Source organism: Ornithodoros turicata, chromosome 6 (assembly GCF_037126465.1).
Source record: "Ornithodoros turicata isolate Travis chromosome 6, ASM3712646v1, whole genome shotgun sequence".
NCBI lineage: Eukaryota > Metazoa > Arthropoda > Arachnida > Ixodida > Argasidae > Ornithodoros > Ornithodoros turicata.
This window is the reverse complement of record NC_088206.1, coordinates 67448740-67461988: the sequence shown is the minus strand read 5'-3', so window position 1 is coordinate 67461988 and position 13249 is coordinate 67448740. Positions and strand designations below refer to the sequence as shown.

At 44.1% G+C, this 13249-nt stretch overlaps 1 protein-coding gene across 7 annotated transcripts in view; it reads left to right on the top strand.

Annotated features, from left to right (window-relative positions):
- The window catches only part of LOC135397135 (sodium/calcium exchanger 1-like), a 191441-nt gene extending 181951 nt beyond the window's left edge, over positions 1–9490 (top strand). For 6 of the 7 annotated variants that reach the window (XM_064628496.1, XM_064628494.1, XM_064628498.1 and 3 more), the window contains 6 exons: positions 342–484; positions 1385–1484; positions 2695–2760; positions 3146–3265; positions 4156–4314; positions 6015–9490. In XM_064628496.1, coding sequence (XP_064484566.1) covers positions 342–484; positions 1385–1484; positions 2695–2760; positions 3146–3265; positions 4156–4314; positions 6015–6391 — 965 coding nt within the window. In that variant the 3' untranslated portion in view covers positions 6392–9490. The remainder of the gene's footprint in view (positions 1–341; positions 485–1384; positions 1485–2694; positions 2761–3145; positions 3266–4155; positions 4315–6014) is intronic. The other variant, XM_064628499.1, reaches the window with a different exon arrangement.
- The last annotated feature ends 3759 nt before the right edge of the window (positions 9491–13249 follow it).

The window sequence follows — 13249 nt, the reverse complement described above, 5'->3', positions numbered from 1 at the left end:
GTCGGTTATCGACGCTTGACCAGTCATCATCCGTGTGGACTACATACTGTAACAAATCCCGAAGTGCAAAGACGTTTAGACATTCAGTGACAGTTAGCACTCAGGTGTGCACGGCGTCTTCTGCATACATGTAGCTGGACCCGCATACTGTGAAAGGAGGCGAAGAAATGCACCATAGTCGTGATTCTCATAAACCACGTTACATAAACTGCCAGAAGGATCGCCACAATATTTGGTCTTATCTGTAAGAATAACAGTACTAACACGAACCGTTAGGCATCCGCTAGGTGGCGTCTGTGCTGGTGACGTGTGGCCTAACTGTGTCACGTGGTTGCACGCAGACCTTCTTCGGGAGCAAGGTGGCTTACAAGGCATACCGAAATCTCAGATGACCGAAGCGCAGAAGATCGCCCTGCTCGGCAGGCCAAGGCTAGGTGACAACACCAAGTGCACCATCAGGATTAAGGAGAGCAAAGAGTTCAAGGTACAGGCGTTCCCTTCATTCGTAATGACTTTACATTATCAGCACATACATATAAGTCGCGTAAGACCCACAAGTGAAGTCGTAAATTGTCCGAGTTAGCCCCAGCGCCTCCTAACTATAAGGGAACCCTACTCCATGCCTCATCTCCCGCCTTCGCTACGTGAACGTCGTCTTGCTGCTTCAGTCAATCGTCGCAGACGACAGACGTCGTGCAGGCATAGCAGACGACACAACGCCTGCGGCTGCGAATGGCTACGCATGCTACTTGAGGCGACTCGTTTCCACGGTTACGGCTGCTGAAAGTGTGGCGTGTGGTCGAAGCAATTTTGAAAGGTTATGTCGCGTTTGCGCGTAGATCGGTCCTTTTGTGTGGATGCTGTTGGCTAATGGCTAACCTGGCGTCTGGAGAGAGCCCGAGCAAAGTGACCACATCGCGGGTAGCCAATCCAACTTGAGCCACGACGTAATAGCGCTCCCCGCGACGCTGCTCACTTCTTGTTTTGTTTTCTTATTCTGTTCCGATTTCCTGCGTACTAACCGTTTTAGGTTCCTCCGGAAGAGCCGTTTCTGTAAGAAGGGGGGATTTATTGGCAGAAAAAAAAGGAAAGGGGAAAGGTCCGTTTCTGTAGCTTTCCACAGCTTGCTATTATTAGTATGCTCTTATCTTTCTAGGATCTATGGGTAAGCATACACAACTGCTGCGTGTGTGAACTTCGATCAATTTATAGAAATAAAAAATCTCAACCAGAAACTTTCGTGTAGAGTATTACCGACTTCCTATCAGGCACACAATTTGAAACTCAAAATAGTTATCGATCTGATGGATGCCTTGTGTTCTTAACTGGTTTAATCTAGTACATTTTGCTGAAATCCACTGTCCTATATTTTGTTCTCTCACAGAATACTGTAGACAAGCTGTTCCAGAAAGCCAACGCCTCCCTTCTCATCGGAACCTCCTCTTGGAAGGAACAGTTTGTGGAAGCCATTACAGTCGTGGCAGGTAAAATGAATACCTAGTATCCGATGCATTTTGCACGCGAAGTCTCGCATGTATAAATGTGCCTGTCTCAAATTGACCTCACTGAACCTGACAACTAAAAAAAAAGATAACTTCGGGCTGCTCACACAAAGACTGAGGAAATAGTACTCAAAGATGCAAGGAAGTGATCATTTAACATGGTTTCAAACCCTGCTTCAGCCTTCAAGAAGTCCATCAAGTGCCACGGCGCGCAGTGCGTGTTTTTGCTGTACGGTGCCTTGTCAGCCCTCCCCGTAACTAAACTTACGAAAACGTCCAGACTAAGGCGAACGGCGCCCAGAAATCTCCCAGGCCGGCCCAATCACCTGATGTGACGTATAGAGTCACCGTCGCGTTCAACATCTATGGCTGCAGATGATGTCTCGGCCGTTTAAAGTGGCGTTGAAAGTGCAAAAGTTTTCGTGCAAGTGCCGTTACCTTGATATCAACGCAAAAGGAACAGGATCTGTCCGTTGCGTCGTTTGTGATTTATGACGAGCCAAGGAAACAATTTTCGCTTTCCTTTTCCTCTCCTCCTCAAGAAGCGCGACGACGCAGAGACAGCTCGGATTGGTCGCCTCAAATAAATATTCGTCGGTGATTGGACAAATCGTTTGAGGGCACCAATGAGATCCCGCCTTCTTCACAAATCACGAACAACGCAACGCACAAATCCCGTTCCTTTCGTGTTGGTATCAAGGTAACAGCATCTCTCATTACGCGGGGCGAAAGTTTTGCGCTTTAGCGCCCCTTTAAGTAACGCATGTCACTTTGCCTGTCACCTTCACGAGTGTAATCTTTTAACGAACCCGTATATTACACTTTACCTTTTTGTGCTGTGTGATGGCAGGCGTACTTTCGTTTCGTCTACTACTTATCTGATCGGTACTAAACGTGAAGGCAAAAGCACCCTCCTTTGCTGAATAACATTACACTCGTAACGATGTAAGAATGGTTAGTGGCTACACTGTTGTAAAAAAAAAAACACAGAAAAAAGAAACACACAAAGTAACGGCGTGTGTTGAATTTTTATAAGTAGGTTATTGCGTTCTAGTGTCGTGCTTTTAGTTTGGCTCATGTTGAGTTCAGCTGTATAGCTGCGTTTTGAGTTGTGTGAATGCACTAACGCGTTTGCTTGTTATTGTGTTGTGCCCATTTTTGGTTTTGCTGCATGGCTCTGATTGCATGCCAGAGGACAATGACAAACACTACGGTGACAAGTTGGAAGTAACGGAACCGGAAATGAAGAAACTTAGAGGTGAGAAGCGTCTCATAAAGTGGCAACTGCTTTCCACGTCTATTTTGCATAGATTTTTAGGGACAAAAGTTGCTCTTAGAAGTGCTTTCAATGGAACGGGTTTTTACGCCGTTAATACGTCGTTTTGGCGCATTCTAGTCCTTGTCGCTGCTGCGCCACAAAAACCCTAATCAGGAATTGGTTTTCGACATATGTTTCTTGGCGCAGCTGCTTCGCAGTCTTTTATTGTTACGATTACTTGTTTATGCAAAAGAGTAACTTGTGTTCTCGAGGTTAGGTCATTCCGACGAAATCAGGCTAAGACCCCGATTTGTAGCCAAAGCTCAGGAAATCCTAATTCACAACAGTTTGTGATGGAACTATCTGGGCATGTGTTTGTTCACAGACGAAGGTGAGGACGATGAAGGGGAAGATGTGGAAGTGAAGATGCCTTCCTGCTCCGACTACGTCATGCATTTCTTCACCGTCTTCTGGAAGGTGCTCTTCGCATTCGTCCCGCCAACTGGTAAGCCCTCGCACATCAAGAGCACATGCTTCGCCCTTCCGTAGTAGATGTGCGAATATGTGTGCCTTCATGACCACAGACTGAACCGTGGAGTTCGGATGGGGCAGCACCCACATAAATTCGTATTTCGTTACTAGTGTATCAAACACGTGAGCGAAAATAATTACATGCTGAATGAGTTGGTCGTACTCACCAGCAGTCTCTGGAATCGTAATTGTGTACACGAATCTGCTAACTGCATGACGCTGTTGTAGTAGTATGGCGAGCAGTCCAGATACGAACCATGATCCCGCGCATTTCCCAGCATGCCGTGATGTACAAGAGAAGACTTGCGCATCGCGAAGCCTTGCATTTTTGCGATGCGTGGTACGGTAGTTCGCCGGTTATGAATCCCTACTACCTCGTGATTCACACGGAAGTTTCGCGAATTTCAGTCGTGTGGTATGGGTCTGGGTTCGCAGTTAATAACGATAACAAGAGAGATCTGTCAGCAGACTGCGTAAAAGACCTTGACTTTGACTCTGCCTTGTGTGCATTTGCCTTCTCCAACATAGCGAATCAATGTGCTGTTGAAAAAAGCATACATCTATTTCACAATTTACTGGTGCATTCCATCGTCACATTATATGAGTTATCTTTTATCTGATGACGATAACTGCACGCATTTAATTGGTGTTTAATGACCTGGATTCGTTCCAATGTTAATAGGATTTGCAACAATGAAGAATATTGATGCAACCATACAACTGTTTCAGTCCTAAAATATAACTATTATGATGACGAAGCATTGGAAATGGGTCATAGAATGGGACAGTGGTGCCTAAAAAGCACGTAAAACCATGTAAAATTGTGCCTGCGTTTTATGTCTGCAATTCTCTGTTGACTCGCAGATTACTGGGGCGGATGGGCGTGCTTCGTGACGAGCATCCTTCTGATCGGAGTTCTAACGGCGTTCGTCGGAGACTTGGCCTCACACTTTGGCTGCACAATCGGGTTACGAGACTCGGTCACTGCTATCTCTCTGGTCGCCCTGGGCACCAGCATACCAGGTGAAGCCTTCCTAACATTCTTCTTGACCCGCAAAGCCGATGCCGCTTAATGCTGTTGTGGGCCTGTAACAACGTCCTCAGCTTAACCATGTCGCGCGAGCACGTGGCTCGAATAGACGCCAGCGCCGCCATGCGTTGGCGCTCAGTTCGTGACATGGGGCACAGGGACCCAATGCCTCGAATCCAGAGTCAACGCTTGGCGGCGCTGGAGTCTGTTCGAGCCACGCGCTTGCGCGTTACAGTTGGACAGCACTCGCATACAACAAAAGGACTTGGAACTATCTCCAAGATACTTTGACAAAGTAAAAAAATGAACGAGTTCGTCAAAAAGTTACTGGAGCTGAAAAGCAACGAGTTAAGTTAAAAGTTACCTAAAAAAGTAGCTTAGTTACAGTAACGAGTTACTTGTAAAGAGTTACTCCGAACACTGCTCAGTAGCATTCATACGATACAATACAATACAATGGTTATTACTAAAACAAAAGTTATACAAGCAACCTTCTAACAGACCGCTAGGATGTCTGGTAAATGCAGTTTCATGCACTTCTGCACTTGATGCGCTGCTCACGACATGAAGGCGTCGCTTACGTTCGACCGGCATCTGCAGATGTATAACATTCGATAGAGAGCACATTATGCACTGACACTATACTTTCATCGACACACAGCCTGCAAAGACATTAATTCCATTATTAGAAAAATTAAATGTCCTGAAGTTCCTCGCAGACTCCACTTTAAGTAGACACAAAATAAAACATTCAAATATGCCAGTCGTCTTAAAAGCCAGAAAGCAGCAGGAATCTAATCCATGCCTCTTGAATGCCGGTCAGGTGCACAAACCATTAAGCTACAGAAAGTAAACAACCCCACACGGCCTTGTGCAGTCACTGTACCCTCTGCTTTTTAGGAACAACATCATGTACTGGATACCAGTGATGGCCAGTAGTTAACTACATGTAGTTAAACTACCAGATTGTAGTTAAAAAGTAGTCATCAACTACTTGCAGAAATGTAGTGGCAAATACCGGTTAGACTACTATTTGAAGTAGTTAACCACAGTAGTTAGGTTACTGAAGGTACGAACTACTTCCGATTTTGCCGCAAGCCTCACGGCACGATTGTGCTTCCGACTTTTACCTTGAGCTACTTGTTTGATGAGAATGGAGGTGCAGAGCAATTGTGTCGTGCATGTGTACTAAATCTTCACTTTTAATGCTTGTCCAGTGGGGCCTCATTTGCTGTGAAATAATTCTGCAACTTAGTTTATCGCGTAAGCACAAAGAATCCCGCCGCAAGCTTTGTATTTGACGATCGTAGCAATGGCTTGAGCCAAAGTTTATCGTTGCTTGTGATTTATATTTAGGTGTGCAAGAACACTACAAGGGATTGGTGTTGATGGACAACATTAAGTAGTTATGGATGTAGTTAAACTACATTGCAGTAGTTAAAGAAGTAGTTTTAACTACTCCCCTCAAAAGTAGTTGAACTACTAGTTAAACTACTCAATCGCGAAGTAGTTAGTAGTTATAGTTAAACTACTGTAGAAGTAGTTAGTGGCCATCACTGCTGGATCCAGGTCATCACACCACACCGATCACTTTCTCATTATTGTCTTCATGAGCTACATCCTCCAGCTCTACTCCACATGGAAAGTGCACGTGCACATCCTTTACCTGGAATTCTGCCTCTTTCTATTTTAGACACGTTCGCCAGCAAAGTGGCTGCGATGAACGACAAATACGCCGATTCCTCCATCGGCAATGTAACAGGCTCCAATGCTGTCAACGTTTTTCTGGGCATTGGAGTGGCATGGTCCATGGCTGCCATCTACCACGCCTCCAAGGGCACCGTCTTCAGGGTGGAGCCGGGCAACCTCGCCTTCTCAGTCACAATCTTCTGTGTATGTGCTCTCATCTGCTGTGCTGTTCTCTTACTACGCCGAAACAAACTAGTAGGCGGCGAGCTAGGAGGACCCATGAGGTACAAACTTCCCACGACCATACTGTTTGCGGGACTATGGCTGTTCTACGTTGCCATGTGCTCCATGGAGGCCTACGGCGTCATCAAAGGTTTCTAATACAAGGTGCACATGGTACAGTCCTACACCGGGTTTCCTGCCGAGGTGGTCTTTCCGAAGAAGACCTGCATTATGTTGGTCCAGGCTAAAGGGAAGGTAAAGGAACACTGGACGTGTGGGTGTCCACGCAAGCTGAATGAAGTGTGCAGCCGTTGGACACATCCAGGAAGAGCCATCCATCGAATACAAGACCACCTGATCATGAGAGTTCGTTGGTTAGCAAGTCTGCTTGCTTCGCAAGTTGAGGCGGTATACCATGCTAGGAGAGAGAACAAACCGAGTCCACGGAATCAAGCTGGGTCCCATTTTAAGGGTGCGGGGCATTCTTCTGCCAGAAAGCACCCCGTGGTTGTGCCCTACAACGATGATGGATCCTACTGATTGTGTTATCTTCCCACTTTCCTTCTTCATTCTATGACTCATTTCCTCCGCTCAGCGGCCTCATGTCTGTCTTCAACTCTTATCAGTGAGTGAAATGTGCAGCCGTCGATATGTCGCGTGATTCCTGCATGTACCTTTCCAATGATTCCTGTCCCTCCTTTTTCTGTCTCCTGGAGCTCCCTCCATCCCTGACGAATGCTTCCATATTCTCCGTTGGTCCCCAGTTTTATTCCTGAAGACTAATACTGACTTTTTTCATTCCCGTACGTGATGTTCATATTGTTGACTGCTTGTACACGCAGGCGATAATATGTGGTGCAGCTATACGAGACAGGTTTGTATATAACTACCCTTAATGTTACAGATGTAACAATGTACACGTGTTACGCACGCATGTTATGAGACAAAGTGTGAGTTGTTGAAAAGGTTCGTCATTGTGGCGGGGGAAGGGAAGTGTACGAAGTTTTGGAGTGTGTACTGTAGTTGGCGTTTTGCGCTACATATGACTACTCGGGACTTGTGTGCGCAATTTGTGAAAAATAATTTCTACCAGGAAATTGTTTTTGGTACGCGATACACTGCATTGAAACTCAGGAAGGTGTGCAACAAAAGAAATCAATATTGTAGGCCTGAAGGCGTTGAGGCAATATTAACGTAGACGGAAACAACGCCGTCGTCTGAGCGGAGAATCCCAAAACCTATACACTTTATAATTAGCCTGTCTCACTTCACTGCTTCAGAAACATCTTCCTTTCGCGTCTCAGATACCATTTAAACATTTCTTAAGGATTCTCGCTCTAGTTTCTAGAACTATTGGAAAGTTTACGTCCCACAGGGTGCAGGTACTAGACATGATGTTACTTGCTTGTCAAATTAACATCCAGGCTGAAAAATTGGCTATACCCATTCATCAGGATGGCTACGGCATTTGGGACTCTCAGTCGACCAACATTTTCTTTTCGTTTCATCTTACGCCCCCAGGTTACATTTTATACATTAGGCCATTAGTTTTGTAATCTCACCCGAGGTACCACTAGCAGCTGGACGACCTATTTTCAAAGCGCCCCTGTTGGCGTGGCTGCATACTAGCCAAGTCGTAGTGCAAGTGCCTTCAGTTTAGAACCAAAATGGCGGCTGTCGTTGTAGAGTGTGGCGTGCCGTAGGTGGCGCACTTGCCTTTTTCTTTTTTTCTTTTTTCGTTGTAGTATCGGCTCTTTGTAGCACCTGACACCTGGCGTGATGTCTCCCAGGTCGTTAGAGATAACGCTGGTAACACCCATTTTTACGACGACATATTGTACATTGTATCTTCTAGGCGCAACGAATTCCCGTCTCTTCGTCAGAAGCGTTGATTTTTTAATGATTATTTTAAAAAAGATGTCATCCATTTCTCAGTATCCGTGTATGTTCCATGTTGGCCATTAGGGCCTATCGAAGCAAGGTGGCACACTACTGTACAGCGGTGTTCCCTGTAGTAAGCTTCCATATTCCTTTTGTTTCCCTCCTTCACTTGTAAATATTGCCCTCTCCTCCTGTAACCTTCTTCTCGTTCTCTGTGTCCTCTGTCTATCGTACCTCTCCTTGTTCATCTGCTGGGCCTACACAATGTAGAAGTAACAGGTGGAATACAAGAACGCTACTGATATGGGAGAACGAAACTTGTGGCGGTAGCCACGTTAGGCCTAGCGTCGGGTCGTCAGGCAGAGCGACTGCATGCGTTTTCAGCACATGTCAAAACACTATAGGAGAACGCCGTAAGCGGCTCGCGAAGAGATATTTTAAGAAACGTGTGGTCGACATTATAGATGACGGCTGATTGTGATTGGCTGACACTTGTGACGTGGGTTCTTCGTAGGACACCGTGACAAGTTTCGCAGAAGACCTTTTTGTTTTGTGATGGTGCATAAGAAGTCGTTCGGAATGTTGCATTTGAGTCGAAACCTGAACGTGCGTCGCTCCCTCCAGGTAGTGGCCGATCACAGTCAAATGGGTTTCTTTCCCTTTTTGGGAAAAGAAGTGATTAGCGCGTTATTCTGTGTAACTACATAGCGCATTTTCTGCAATATAAGCAGTGTCCGAAAGTGTGCATTCCCATATTCATAAAAAGGTTGACAAAAACTCTGCCATGTAAACCCTGAGGCGGAATCGTGCTAAAGGTTCATAACATTATAGCAGAATGCCTTAGAAATTGTTCAAGATTGCACTTCCAGTTTGCGTTGGACATATTAGTAGTAACGCAAGGCTTGAACCTGCAGATTACACCGTGGAAAATGCGCCAACGTAGTTGACAGCCCCCAGCCCATGGGATCGAATTTAATACGTACATAAGGTATGACGAAATGATCAAGATGTCACTAGGACTTCTTTATGGGCTTCTTAGTACAACGCATAAAAGAAATGTAGCGTAATATTGTGACACACCTGGCCATGACAAGTGCACCACCAAGTGGCGAAATACAAAGCGTGGCGTGTGCACTTGTTGCTAGTCCTGTGCACTTGTATAGCATTACCTAACTTACCGTAATGTGCAAAAGTTAGGAAACGCTAGAGTGCAGAGGTAAGGAATGAAGAGCGACCCTTACTTTGCCAAAGCAACTATAAACTGTTAAAACTTCCGTGGTTTCGCTCGTTTCTTAATCCTTGTTCCTCCTGAAAAGTGTATGAAATAAATTGTTGATTCCTAAAAACAAATATACAGACATCGTCGAAAGAAAGAAACATGTCACGTGTGCTTTCCTTTGTGAGGGTTAAGGGCCACTAAGAAATGCCAACACACACTGGTGCAATGCATCGAAGAAGAGGTGTCGCCGTGCAATATTGCTGCACGCTTACCGTATTCGTAAGTATTAATTCATTGTTACGCGATTAATTGATAATAATGCGATGACAACGCGTTAGCATTTCGTCTTGCTTCTCTTATGCTTCTTTTCTGCTTCTCATATTTTTATATACTTTGACTAGTATTTTGACGAGTAGAAGGTCCGGGATCCATTGGAGAACGTTGCAGTTTAAACTGCCACACGATATGATACACTAACTCAGCCGCTTGCGAAACACTCTGAGAACGCACGAGACAGATCTGAAGAAGTCCAGAGACGAGGCGCAACTGATCGGGGATGTCGCTCCTGTGAGTACGTGGTGACTTACGTAAGCCTTCTCTTCACCCTGACGGCTTATCTTACAAAAATTGTGACGTTCCCTTGCGCGCTGTCTTACACATTAAGTTCATTTTCGTTATTGATCCCGAAATAACGCCTCAACGATCATCAGTGCATCTTCTTATCGCCAACTGGGTAAGTCCTTAGTCCCTCTGACAATCGTCGTCGTCCTTGCTCAGACAGTTGTCAACCTACTTGGCAATTTTTTTTCGTCCAATAAGTACCTAGATACTACACAAACGAATTTTAAAAATCAGCGCTGCAGCTGCGTAAGCGTTTGGGTCGTAACTGGGTCGTAAAATGGGCCGTAACTCACCTTTCCAATGCGGCCGTTGAAGTTTGCCTGTCCTGTCGTGCTAAAAACAGTCGCTCGAGTGAACGTCGGTCTTTCCAAACCTCGAAGCGTTCGACATTCTTCCAAGCTGAGGAATTCGTGGGATGACAATCCTGGGTTCAACGCTGACAACTTCCACCTTAAGATGTTGTAGAAGCAGCGACGCCTGCTCACCGTTCGTTGTGCAGTACAACTTCGTACACCCTTGTCGATCGTCTTTTTTTTTTTTTTTTCGTATTTATTTCCAAAGGAAAAGGGAGGTACAGCAAAAAAGCTGCAGAGGCAGCTTGACAGCAACCGTACCCCCAGATACCAGGGTAACAGCAACAGAAAACACTCTATACAAATCAAGAGTATATCAATCTACGCAACAAGCATTAAAAATATTATGGCAATGCACCACATGCTGCGCGCGCACGTTTTGTACACAGTTTTATTGAAACTGAACTGCATCTGTAAAAAAAAAAAAAAAGAAAGAAGAGAGAGAGAAATGTTTAAGCGTAACATCCTGACCTACTTCACCCCTGTGACAAAGTATTTCTTTAGTTCTCTCTGTGGCATTACATATATGGCTGACCCGGCGTAAAAGTATGTATTTAATATGCGCGGAATATTGTAAAGTAACATCTGTTTTCCGTATTCAGTTCTGACTGTTGGGGTAACCCACCTGCATTCTTGTCGCGTGTTATATGGTGTAGATGTTTCTCGTACATCTGCTAACCTATTGACATAAGAAATAAATACATCGCCCGAGAAGCGAATTTTTTTAGTAAGAAGAAAATTATAAAGGTCGCGAACACGTACTACTCTGAATTCATTATAAAGTGGTTCTGTATGCGCAGTGTAAGCAACATTCGCAACACAACGAATAACCTTTTTTTGTAGCAGTGTTAGACGTTCAATATTTGATGCAGTTGTGTTTCCCCAAACCAAATGACAGTAACATATATGTGAGTAAAAAAGGCTATTATATATAAGTAATTTGACACTTTTTGGTAGGATTGAACGACATCTACACATCAGCCCTACTACGCGACTCAACGTTGTACATAGGTATTGCACATGAGTGTTCCAGCTCACGTCACACGTGAGATGAACTCCCAGAATTTTCACATGTTCAACTAACTGAATCGGTGTTCCAGCCAAGTAAATTGGTTGTTCCACACGTATTTTTTTGTTTTTAGGGCGAAATATAACAACTTTAGTCTTGTTTGTATTTATTCGCAGACCATTTTTGCAAGACCATAAATTTAAACTACTTAATACATCATTTGCACTGGTTACTAGTTCGTCAGTGTTGGGAGCGGAGATAAATATGCTAGTATCGTCGGCATAAATTACAAATTTAACGTGTTTGTCAATATCAACTATGTCATTTATGAAGATATTAAAAAGAGTGGACCCAATATGCTGCCCTGAGGCACTCCACATGTAACCGGAACTTTGCTTGATACATGATTGTCTATAACAACACTTTGAGAGCGGTGTTGTAAGTAGGACTTCATTAAGTTCAAGGCCAAGCCGCGTACACCATATGCAAAAAGCTTACGAAGAAGTAAACTATGGTTTAACAAATCGAATGCTTTCGTAAAATCCACAAAAATGCCCAATGTCAGTGACTTGTTCTCGAAGTTTCGGAAGATTATTTCTTTCATTGTAAGCAATGCCAGTTCCGTAGATCTGCCTTGGCGAAAGCCAAACTGCGAGTTCGTAATGAGTGATTGTGTAGCAAAGAATTTGTCAAGTCTCGTAAATATAATTTTTTCTAAACCTTTAGAAAATACAGGCAGCACTGATATGGGTCTATAATTTTCCAGACAGTTTTTCTCGCCACCTTTATGTATCAGTGAAACCTTGGCTGACTGCATTCTAGAAGGGAATATGCCGCATGAAAGACAAAGATTGTATATGTGTTCCAGCGGTACGGCAAGGATGTCAATAGTGTATTTTATAGGTCTGATCTGCAAGCCGTCAATGTCACAGCTCTTACTGTTTCGAAGGTTCCTGAATACCGACTGGACTTCACCTACGTCGGTAGGAGCGAAATATACAGAATCCTTGCATCTGTTGTTCAGCGAAAAACTGTCCGGGTTCAACATGCTCGAAGATATTCTAGATAAAAAGTCATTAAAGCAATTTGCTAGCGCGTCTCCTGAAAGGCGTGCTCCATCAATCTCAAGCACTTGCACTGCATACTTAGATGTCTTTTTCCCGGCAACATCATTTAATTTTTGCCACAAAATATCTGGTGTTTTGAGGCAAGTTTCATTAAAAATTGTGTTATAGTATAACATTTTGGAGTGCCTCAGTTCAGTATTTAAGTGATTTCGAAACACTTTAAAAGCTTTCAGGGTGTCGTGACTCCTATCTTTCAGGAATTTGCGATATAAGCGATTTTTTTTCCGAATCATGCGCAGTAGCCTTTGTGTAACCCATGGTTTTCGTGCTTTCTTAGGCACACGTGTTGTTTGATTAGGAAAGCAACTTTGATACACGTTCTTGAACGTAGTAAAAAATGTCTCATAAGCCTGTTCAGGGTGCTGTTGAGCGTATACGTTACTCCAGTCCGTGTTTGCTAAAGCATCTCGAAAGTTTTCTAGGCTTACAGTAGTGATATACTGGCGAGTAATTTCTGTTCTGTTGTTACTTCTGTGCCTATCTTCAGAACGAATCAATGTGTAAACAGGCAAATGATCACTAACATCGGATGTTATTGTACCACTAATAGCACAAGAACGGTCACAGTTAGTAACCATAAGGTCTAACAGGGTTTCCGTCACGGAAGTGATTCGTGTTGGCACAGTAATGCTATTCCAAAACCCATACGAAGCAAACATATCATTTAATAAATGGGCGTTGGATGACTGTTCTAGCAAATCGATATTGAAATCACCGCCCAAAATCATTGTATATTCATTTTCACACGCAAAATATAACAAGGCATAGCATCTTGAAGGCATCTTGAAGGCATAGCTTGTGGAACGA